At 37.6% G+C, this 11,662-nt stretch overlaps 1 protein-coding gene across 1 annotated transcript in view; it reads right to left on the bottom strand.

Annotated features, from left to right (window-relative positions):
* Positions 1 to 1,110: 1,110 nt before the first annotated feature.
* NDFIP1 (Nedd4 family interacting protein 1) overlaps positions 1,111 to 11,662 on the bottom strand; it is a 45,331-nt gene continuing 34,779 nt past the window's right edge. The window contains exons 6-7 of the mRNA XM_014529061.1: positions 11,266 to 11,332; positions 1,111 to 1,249 (exon numbers count right to left, since the gene is read on the bottom strand). Of these exons, the coding sequence (XP_014384547.1) occupies positions 1,176 to 1,249; positions 11,266 to 11,332 (141 nt within the window). The 3' untranslated portion in view covers positions 1,111 to 1,175. The remainder of the gene's footprint in view (positions 1,250 to 11,265; positions 11,333 to 11,662) is intronic.

The following is an 11,662-nucleotide window of genomic DNA, read 5'->3' as shown; positions in this document are numbered from 1 at the left end:
TTTTAGGAATGATTTGAGTATGATCTGAAAGAAGGGAACTTCCTGTACTGAAAAAGAAAAAAATTGGCCCAAGACAAATTTGTTTATATTTATTGAATTATTCTGTATGAAATCTATATGAATGAAGATTAGAAAAATTGCCTTAGCAATCAACAAATGCAAACCAAAAAATTAAACACTAATCTACAACAAATTTGCTACACAAGAGACATTTATTAATGTTTTGTTGTATTTACAGTTTTAACATAGCAAACCAAGGTGAATAACCACTTGGCAGAAAGCACATCATTCTACACTTATAACACATCAGCTTCTGCTAACACATTGTAAAAGCAAGTAGTACATACAGTATGTTAGGGATCATCTCAAAAGTTCCAAGAAAATTCTTTGCTCCTAGTAACTAATCCCCTCCCTACTCCTAGCCCTTGGCCTAATCATCATCCGGAGATAAGAGAAAAAGACAAAGAAGGGATAGGGAGACTCTAATCATACAGAAAGTGTCCAGAATTGCATTTTAGTAATTAAGCTGTATTTGTCCCTGTCCTTTCTATTCTATACAGTGACAACACATTTACAATCCCTTAGGCACACAACAAAGAACAACAGGTACTGCAAAATTTAGAATACAAACTATAAAAAAATTAATGCTTATTATTTTCCAATTAAAAACATATTCTTGACCAAATCTCAAATGTATTTGCACTATGGTTTTGCTTTCAGGTGTTCACAATACAATTGCATCAATTTCTAGATTAATTTTCACAGTAAATATGAATTATGTGCAGAAATGAATGCAGTCATAACAAATTTTTAACTTTTGAGAAAACCCCTTTAAAATAGCCAGCATTACACATTATCTTACACTAAAATATTTTATGCCAAAGTCATTTTGAGATGGAGGATGAATAAAGCAAGACTGCCCCCTAGTGACTACAGGGACAAGGCTCATGCTATTTAAAATAACTACAAACCATAGATAAGGCATTATTAATACATCACAGACTTGATTGCGAGAGCTTTTTCAAACATTAACCACTAATGATTCCATGATTACAGAATTCTGCATTAACTACTAAAATTTAACACCTAGGAACAAATAGAGAGACATGATCTTTTTCAACAGTACTTTATTTTGTTGAAGTAGGTGATTATTCCTCTGTGTTCTGCATCTTGATTCACTTCCTGCAGGTGTTCTCTTGCTTCTTGAGAGAGAATTCATAAACGCAGGAAGGCCTTTGCCAGAAAACATCTGCCAGAGAAGGATATTGAATATTGAAACTCAGTTAGTGTGTTATTTTGGCTGAGAGAAGGATGTGGTCACAAAAGAAGGCAGGATGTTTAGAGACACAAGAAATACATTTTAACACAGCTTTAAGATTACTATACACTGACATCAAAGCATTCAATAAACATTAAATTTCCAGTTCTTAAAGTTATCAAGGACTCTAACTAGAAAGAACTTGAATGCTTTCTTTAAAACCCATGAAGTCAGGGGTCTCACTCTCCAAACTTCCTAACAAAAGAATGAAATGCAAGTAGCAATTACTTCATCTCACACTTAACCTCAACAGCAATGACTGAAACTTGAAGAAAAGAGACAGTAAGATCCAAGCATATACATAGGTCATTTTCCTAATACATCTGCAGCTACTGTTTACCCTGCCAATGCTGCCAGGTCTCACACAAGGAAGATTTCTAGTAAGGATGCCAATCGTATCATGTTGTCTCAGAGCGTGGCAAAGTTAAAAAACGACTTGTAAACTCAGAGGTATCACAAGTACTTTTAAAAATAAATTAGAAAAATAGGCAATGTTATTTTGGGCATGTGTCTCTGGAAAAAAAAAAAAAGATATCTGTAGCCCCAAACTACTTTTTAATGTAGAACCCTGGCCAGGTGGCTCAGTTGGTAGTTGTTCCATACACCAAAAGGTTGTGAGTTCAATCTCCGGTTGGGGTGTATACGGGAGTCAACAGATAGATGTTTTTCTCTCTCTCTCCCATCCTCTCTCTCTCAAATCAATAAACATATCCTCAGTAAGGATTTTAAAAAACAAATAAAAATAAAATGGAATAAACATGACTGAAATAAATAATGTCCATAAATTTTGTTAAATGCAGTTTTCATCCAATACTTTGAGGCATTTCTGTATTGGCACAATAAATTGTTTTGGTTCACATGGAAATAATGGGGAAAAGTACAAGTAACTCCCTACATTAATGCTAAAAGAAACATGAAAGAGATACATTAACTATTTAACAAATATTTATTGAGAAAGTACTTTATGCTACTCTGTACCAAGAGAGAATTGGATGACCTCATATACAGGCAGGCCTTTAGCTTACTTTTCCATCTTTCCAAATTACTGTAAAAGCCACAAGCAGCCTTTTTATATCTTTTCTGATTAGACTGCTGTGTACATGTTTAAAAGGCTGACAAAATGCAGAGAAGCTACAACACTGGAGGAAATCAACATATTCTTTATAAACTTAATATTTCACCAAACTCCAAATTCAGTCAGTGTTTTGATTTAAAGTAAACCAATGATACTGGCACAAGTGCAACTTTTCTTTAGATTGAAAAACCTTAAAATGTGCAGGGTCAAAGATGCAAGAATTTAAGAAATTCTAAAAGCCAAGCAGAAGCAAAAAGAAAATTGGTAGACTGATGTCAAACGGGGGTTTTTGCAATGAGCCCAGACTCAATACAAACCTAAGTAACTTCAGTCTTATCAGTTTCCATAAATAGATAAAAACTAATGTAACAATTATTAGGTCAAAACACTAGAGTTTGAAAGAACATATAATACAGTCCAGATGACTACCTAGCCACTTTTCTCACTGCTTCCACAGCAGTTAATTAGCTTTAATAGATCCCTCAAAGCCAGAGCCACCCAAAAACATTTAAAATCCACTAAGAGGACCTACACGGGTTTCTATGGGTGATCTTAATCACCATACAAACACCACATGAAAAAGACTTAAAGAGGCACTCACTGCCCTCTAAGACCAGAGGCCTGTTCAGATCAACTTGACTCACAGTTGTTACAAAAATGGTGGAACATGAACTGGAGGACAGACAGGTTTTAGGGCCTTGGACATCATTACTAAACTGTACATCATGCTTCAGAAGCAAAAGGAATCCAACAGTCTACGAATCGTTTAATTGCAAGAGGAAGACAACCGTTTCTTCTTGGACACTGTGATTTTTTTAAAGGAAAAAATCACACTAGAAACCTTTTTACTGTCTTGCTACTTTATAACACAGTCCAATAAATCAAACTTTAGCTTGAGGTGAATTTTCTCTAAGAGAGATATTAAAGTGGGGGGGGGGATACTATAGAAAAAGGGAAATGAAAGCATTTGGAAGAAGATAAATCATCATATGGAAAAGGTTAAACTATCTTAAGACTAGTAGGTATAGCTCACCAGTCTTAGCAGTCACTATCTAACTACAAAGGGCCCTATTATCTCATTAATGCCAGAGCTTACAAGTTCTCTTTCTTCTTGTTTCAGATGTTGTTAAAATAACAGAAATCTATTATGCTTCATATGCACAAGTGCTTCTGGAATGGCATTTAGATACCAGTTAACTGTGCTACCACCTTGCAGCTATTAATTACCCTCAATGACCTGGCAGCCCCAGAGGAGTGCCAGCGCACAGAAATGTAATACTGGTAAGAGAAAGTATGAACACCTCACATATTTTAGCATTTCAGATAAAGATGTTTCTACAAGGTATCTGTTTCTTTTTTTAAAACACAGAAGGAACATTTTGTCTTTCCTGCTTCCTCACAGTCACTTCTCCTTGATGCCCATGTGCCACCTCCAGCAGTTCCTGCTGGCTTTTCCGGCTGTGGGTAGGAAACCAGATTTCCTTTTTTAACCTTAAATGGGCTTCAAAAAGGAACCTGAGAGCTGCCCCTATGCTAGTAACACATAAGCTTTGGTGCTCCGCTTTTGTAACATCTACTTGGGCTCATTAAAAAGATACCCCTGGGGTCATTTCAAGGTGTGTGTGTGGGTGTGTGGGTGTGTGTGTGTGTGTGGGGGCAGGTATGGGGGTTGTGTGTGTGTATGTGTGTACTAACTTTTTGATAGCCTGAATAGAAAAGTCACTATTCCTATACATTTTCCAGCAAAATGCTAGATCTTAGTACAGCATGGAATTAAGTTATTATTTTGTTCTAGCAAAGTTATTTTAAAAATTCCCTACCTGTGTCTTTCTGGCAAAAAGTAAGCCTCTAGCTAGCTTTTAACTAGTGACATCTCCATTAAAGAAAGTAAGAAAAAGAAGTCTCAATGAAAGGAAATAAAATATTTACTTTTCACATAATGGTTTTCTAGCACATATTTAAACTTAATTAAAACTGAATTTCCTCTGAACTAGAAAAAGGAAATATTCTACATTTGGATCTAGATGGACAGTTCTTCTCCCTATCAATTGTCAAAAGAAGTCAGTCTCATGGGATATTATTATAGCTTACCCCTCTGGGGATACTGAAAATTAGTAAGGAAGTCATTAGAATTCCGATTGCTGCTCTAAGTCCCCAAACCCTTAATTTAGAGCTCTGAATCCTCTAGGCATGTCAGGAATAATTTAGAATCAACTAGAATAGTCCAGTCAGACAGAAGAGCAAAGAAACCCTACCCTGCACTCCAATGAGGGAAGCTCACAAACCTCAGAGTTTCTGAGAACTCCTAAAACTCCAATCTAAGGCTTCTGACTCCCAAATTCAGACAAGCAGGCCTATAACCAACCTCACAGCTCCAACAGCATTATTACCAAGAACTACCTCATTCAAATCATAACCCTAAAGATGCTTCATTTTATACTTAGGATACACCCATGAAACATTTCAGAGATTTCAGAAAATCACAACAAAACAAAATCAGCCTGGCCAAACTGACTCAATTGGTTGAGTGTAGTCCTGTGCACTGAAAGATTGCCAGCTCAATTCCCAGTCAGAGCATGTACTATGTACCAAAGGCAGCTGATACATGTTTATCTCTCATATTGCTGTTAATTTCTCTCCCTCCTTTCTCCTCCCTTCCTCCCTCTCTTAGCATGTCTTCGGGTGAGGATTTAAAAAAAATAATCAGCCCTGGTCGGTGTACCCAATGGTTGGAGTGTCGGCCAGCACACCAAAGGGTTGTAGGTTCAATTCTGGTCAAAGGTATGTATCTAGGTTTCAGGTTTGTTCCCTGGCCCTGGTTGGGGCAAGTACAGGAGGCAACCAATCAATGTATCTCTTTCACATCCATGTTTCTCTGTCTCTCCCCCTCCCTTCCACTCTCTCTAAAAATTAATGGAAAAAATATCCTCTGGTGAGGATTAACAAAAAAAGGAAAAGAAAAAGAAATCAACAAATTTACGGAACTTTAAATAAAGTCCCTAACAATTCAGTAAAACTGAAAAGTTCACGCTTTCTCTCCACCTGGTCATTTGTTAGGTATTAGAAGCAAGATGAAGAAGGTGTGAAAGACTGAAATTTCTGCCCTGACTGGTTTGGCTCAGTGGATAGAGCGTCGGCGGACTCAAGGGTCCCAGGTTCGATTCCAGTCAAGGGCATGTACCTTGGATGCGGGCACATCCCCAGTAGGTGTGTAGGAGGCAGCTGATCAATGTTTCTCTCTCATCGATGTTTCTAACTCTCTATCCCTCTCCCTTCCTCTCTGTAAAAAATCCATAAAATATATTTAAAAAAAGACTGAAATTTCTAACAGAAGAATGAAGAGAATAGAGAGGGCTGTGATCTCAATCCATTTAAAAATTCAAAGCTATTGCCCTAACCGGTTTGGCTCAGTGGATAGAGCGTCAGCCTGCGGACTCAAGGATCCCAGGTTCGATTCCGGTCAAGGGCATGTACCTTGGTTGTGGGCACATCCCCAATAGAGGGTGTGCAAGAGGCAGCTGATCGATGTTTCTCTCTCATTGATGTTTCTAACTCTCTATCCCTCTCCCTTCCTCTCTGTAAAAAATCAATAAAATATATTTTTTAAAAAATTCAAAGCTACCTTTTGACTAGACTTAGGGGAAATATTATTTAAAGAAAATCTGTCCCCTCAGTATACTTTGGTTTAGGGAAAATCCAAATCTGCAGGTGATTTTAGTGCCCTTTGTAAGAAGGTGAGCTATGGCACCCACAAAGGATTAACTTCTGTGGTAGGTAAGAGTTAAATCTAAGGCTTGGAAGTGACTATAAAATATAGTAAGACAGACAGAAAAAAGAAAAAAAGATGACAATGGTAATTACATAAAACTACTCAGAACATCTGATAAGCCTCTTAGAGTTAAGATGTCCTAGACACAAGAAAAACCCATCTTGGCATCAAGGCCTAGGCCAGTGGTGCCAATGTCCATGTGTGCTCAGACTTTGTAACCTAATTCAAACTCAGGGCATGCCTGAATTTAAACACACAATAAGCATAACCTTTCTTTGAAAAAAAGCATAAGCCCTAACCAGTTTGGCTCAGTGGATAGAACGTCGGCCTGCGGACTGAAAGGTCCCAGGTTCGATTCCGGTCAAGGGCATGTACCTTGGTTGCGGGCACATCCCCAGTAGGGGGTGTGCAGAAGGCAGCTGATTGATGTTTCTAACTGTCTATCCCTCTTCCTTCCTCTCTGTAAAAGAAAAATCAATAAAATATATTTAAAATAAATAAAAAAAATAAAAAGCATAAACACACTGTTATTTGTTTTTTGTTGTTGTTAATCCTCACCCGAGGATATTTTACCATTGATTTTTTATTTTATTTATTTATTTTTTTTAGGGAGAGTGGAAGAGAGAGGGAAAGACAGAGAGAAGAATCAATGTGAGAGAAACACACTGATTGGTTGCTTCCAACCAGGGCCAGGGCCTGAGGAGCCTGCAACCAAGGTATGTGCCCTTGACCGGATCCCGGAACCCTTTGGTCCGCAGGCCGACACTCTATCCACTGAGCCAAACCAGCTAGGGCCACACTGGTATTCTTAATGACTAAAATTTTAGTTCAAATAAAAGTGCAGTCCCTTGAAAAAAAACAACTTTAACCAACACAAGACTATGTTCTTTGTATGCTTGAATTTTTATAAGAAATGCTATGAATACACTCCACCTGCATGTATCTGAGTTTATATAGCATTAAAGCCTTCTGTTACTTGCATAAAATTACACATCTAAAGTATTTAATACACTATCTGATATATAGAAAAGTTGGTGTTAGTTTTTACTGTGCATGCTTAAAACAAATTTTAGTACACTCAAGTTCTCATCATATTTTGTTGCTTAAAACTTTCAATGCTATCCCACCAACTGGCAAATTAAATACTTTTCTAGAAACACTAGAGGCTCGGTGCACGAATTCGTGCACATTCAAAAGAAATTAATTAGAAGAACTATTTTAGACGCTGGGGAGGGACAGTGGGAGGTTGGCTCCAGGGTATGTCCAGCCCGTCTCGCTCAGTCCCAATCCGCTGGACCCCAGCAGCAAGCTAATCTACCAGTCGGGGCGTCTGCCCCCTGGTGGTCAGTGCGCATCATAGAATGGTCAAGCAGTTGACCAATGGTCAGACACTTAGCATATTAGGCTTTTATATATAGATAGATACATTCTGAGACCTACACAAATCTTCAACATTGAGAACTCCACCCTTAGCATATGATTAGCTAAATAAACTATGATAACCCAACAGCAAATACTGAACAAACTGATTGATGTTCAGATGGGGTTTGCCTTGAATTGAGCCAACATGTCACTAAGTTTAAAGTACTGCTCTATGAATTCACTGCAAATGGGCTTAGTATTCAAGATATTAGTATTCAGAACAGCTATTTGTTCAACCCAGCTTTCCAGTCTTGACCCCCCAATGCTCCTTTATGCTACAATCAAACTGTGGTCCCTTGGGCAAGCTTCATACTTCTCATCCTGTATTTTGGCACTCCACTCTGCCTCAGTGATTCTGAAATTCTTCCCCACCTAGCTAATTTGCACTAACATAAATGCTACCTATCATTTAAAGCTTATCTCAATTGCTACACCCTTTATAAGCCTTGCCTGAGGCTTTAACTGTCCTGGCCCCTAGGTGTTGCTCAAGATACCTAGGGGCCAGGCCAGAGCTGATCCACCATCCTCACTAGTTAAGGAACAAAGAGTGAAGTCCAAGAAGGCCTATTAGATGTTGGTACCAGAGAGGCCTTGCTGGTGTAATTACCATCTCTTCTCTTTTAAATCTAAGAGCCTCTACAGGGCTTAGTCCTCCTATTCTAGGCAGGAGAAAAGACCTTTTCTCCCCTTCCTTTCGTTTGAACCCACCCTACCACCAGAATGGTAAAATCAGGGTGTAACCCTGAAACAAGGCACCAAGAAAGCATCCCTGACTAATTTTTAAGGAATGGAAGCCTTGGTGGGCTTGTTAGAAGTCCAAGCAAAAGGAGTTCCTAAAGAACACGTGGTCTCTCCCAGCTCAGGGGTTTAGGGTCCTACATAATTAGAGCTGAAAGGCCCCTTCTCAGTACTGTCTTCTAGAACTGGTACTACAGTAAGCAGTGACTTCGGGATTCAAGATTCAAAGATCTACTAGTAAATCCCAAGACCCAGCCACATATCCTAGCTCCTTGATGACTCCTAAGACCCCGGCCTTTTCTGCACTGTCAGAACATGAGATTACGTTTCCTCCTATGGCAGTTTTCTAACTTACCTTTTCCCACAGCTTTTTGTAGAAACACCCCTCATAAAACCAGAAGCTGCTAAAAGGCAAGGACTGTGGTTTCATTACCTTCTCCATATCCCCTACCACAGGAGGTACGCTCTACTCTGAACCTGAATAGAAATCTGCAATGCATCACATCATTACACTGGGATTAGAGTAAAGTTTGATTTTTCTTTAATACCTTTAATAAATAAAGAGAACTCTGGTCCTGGGGAGATTTGAGAAAGTTTCTGGCATCTTCCGAACCTTTGCATAATTGATAAATCCTCTGAGAAACAGGAGAAAGCCTAATTTAAAAAAGAAAAATCAGGAATAAATTTATAATTTCCACATTAAGTCTCCTCCCCGGAAATGTCCCCCTTGATAGCACTAATTCATCGTTTTTCTACTAAAAGCTATCAAGACATGAGCAACTTCCTCCAAAGCTTCCAAAGGATTTCCACACCAAATTTTCCATTTCTCATTAAAAAAAACACATAATCTCAAAAACCAAATAAAAGCCTTTTGCACATTCAGAATCTAATTGTCTAAAAGGGAAATAAAAAAAAAAGATGGGGCTAAACATCTACATTTGAAAGCCTATGAGAAACATCAAAATCTACCTTCTGAGTTCCAAAAAAGCATTCCAAGATAATTAACTCAAAACAAGAGAGGGGGGGTGAGGGGGGGTGAGGCTATAAACTTTTTCTCAAGTGAAAACAAATTTCATCCTTTCTTGTCAAGGGATTTTTTTTTTACAACAGTACATAATGTTGACCACTAGATGTCAGGATCCCCTTACCTATTACAGCAAGTCTCTTATTTTCAACTCTAAATCCTATTTCTTCATTCTTAAAAAATACATACAAATAGGGCACTCTGCCATTTACTTACCAGGCAGGTAAAAGAGTAAGGCTGATTTGTATGGCTACATCAGAATCTACACATTCACGGAGTCTGTACCTCTTGGAAGAGTGAGCTGGAAGTCGGTGTGCCCTCTAATGGGAGCTCAGACACTCCCAGCCCTCCTCCTTCAGAGATGGCCCCTGAGTCTTAGACACATTTTTAAACACCTTTAGACCTGGTCCTTATAGAAAAAACTCCAAAAAGGTTGGTTCTCTCCACAAGAGAAGTTCCAAAAATGACCCAAACATTAGGTCCAGATGCACTTAATACACATCCAAAGTCTCACCATTTTTTGCTCACTAGTAAAAGCAGCAAGAAAGCAAGAATGATCAATTATAAGGTATTATAAATTTATATCTCATATCTTTAATATAAAGAAGGAAATCAGCCCATTAAGTTTCTTTAAATTATCTACTGTCAATCAACCTGAAATATGCTTAACGGCTCTTCTTTGGTTCCTTCAGGAGTTGCTTGGACTTGAGGCTTTGGGGAAGAAGGGGAGTCAGCTTTTCTCTTAAAGACAGTTTAAGAATAAGAGAGTCAAGGAACTATTCCTCCAAAGTGACTCTCTGGCAGGTCATTTTTATTATTAAGCTTCTCAATAATCATGGGGGAGGGGATCATATTTTTCTTTCCTTGGAAAAGAAAAATAGTCATTATATAATGACTATTGGTAAAGTAGATGATGCTATTGGAAGGTGAGTAATGGCATGATGGATGACTTGTATTTTCTAAATATAATTTAGGGTCAGCAATGCACGAGACAAAGAAGGTAAGTCCTGAATGTATTAAGTACCTATTGGGCATAGTGCTACATGGTGCTAGCCAGACCCATTAGTAGCACTGCCATCAGGGGTCTTAATTAAGGAAGCTGCAAAAAGGCCCAAACCAGGAAACAGGAGAGAGTGATGTCACAGAAGCAGAACAAGGCAATTATACCATCTTTAATAGATATATAGATATAATGGCCCTGCTATTATTTTATAGAAATGGTAGTGATCTGTTATTATCAAAAATATTTTCTTTACAAAGAATGAAGAAGCCAACAATATTCACCTCAATGTTCATTTCTTTGCTTTAAAATATCTTAGAAAAAAAAGATTTAAAAATAAATATTTAGAGTAAAAAATAAAACATTAAGGCCAACCTGAAATATCTGTTATTTTTTTAAAAAAACCTCTGCCCAACACAAAAGAAATTCTTATTTTAATAACAAACTAAAGAATTCTGGAAACCCAATAGTGGTTCTTCCAGAAATTATATCTAACAGGGCTATATATTTTCTGTTTTCTACTGACACATCCAACACACATACTCATGAGTAGTTCAACTGGTTACAATATGCTTAAAAGCAATTTGGGGTTAAATTTATGACTTTATGGCAATAATTCACAAGGGGGAAAAAATCCAGACTATAAAGTCTTATCAGTGTCCCACTGGTCACATAGGGAACCTGAGAAGTGAATATGAATGAGTTAGGGAAAACCTACAACTACTAACAGACATTTTATTAACATTCATGTTATTCTGATGGTGAAAGCCTAATTTTTGAGAGAGAAATATTTTTAAAATTATACTTATTGTTGATTAATCTATCGCTGCATAATATGATGAGGGTTTACTAAAAGTAATCTCACTTCTAAAATTTAACATAATCTTTTCTCTCCTTTGTCTATGTTAAAAGCACTTACCTAAAACCAGGAACACCCACCAGAGCCAATACTGACCATCAAAGTATCCAGGGAAATAAGTGGAAAACTGAAAAAACAAAACAAAAACAAAAACATTTCATAGCAGTTTAGCGATACAATTTCACATTTTAACTTACAGGCACACAAAACATAAGACTTTATTTTGTATATGAATGCTGTCCTTTAGCTCTTAAAAATAAATAAAAGTGTCCTAGCCCAGTGTTTGGCAAATTCATTAGTCAACAGAGCCAAATGTCAACAGTACAACGATTGGAATTTCTTTTGAGAGCCGAATTTTTTAAACTTAAACTATATAGGTAGGTACATTGTTATTAACTTAATTAGGGTACTCCTAAGCTGGCCTTTGCTAAAAACATCCTCAATCTGATTGAGGTAC

Source organism: Myotis brandtii, unplaced genomic scaffold, assembly GCF_000412655.1.
Source record: "Myotis brandtii unplaced genomic scaffold, ASM41265v1 scaffold668, whole genome shotgun sequence".
In the NCBI taxonomy this organism is placed as follows: Eukaryota; Metazoa; Chordata; class Mammalia; order Chiroptera; family Vespertilionidae; genus Myotis; species Myotis brandtii.
This window is presented reverse-complemented; position numbering and strand designations above follow the sequence as displayed.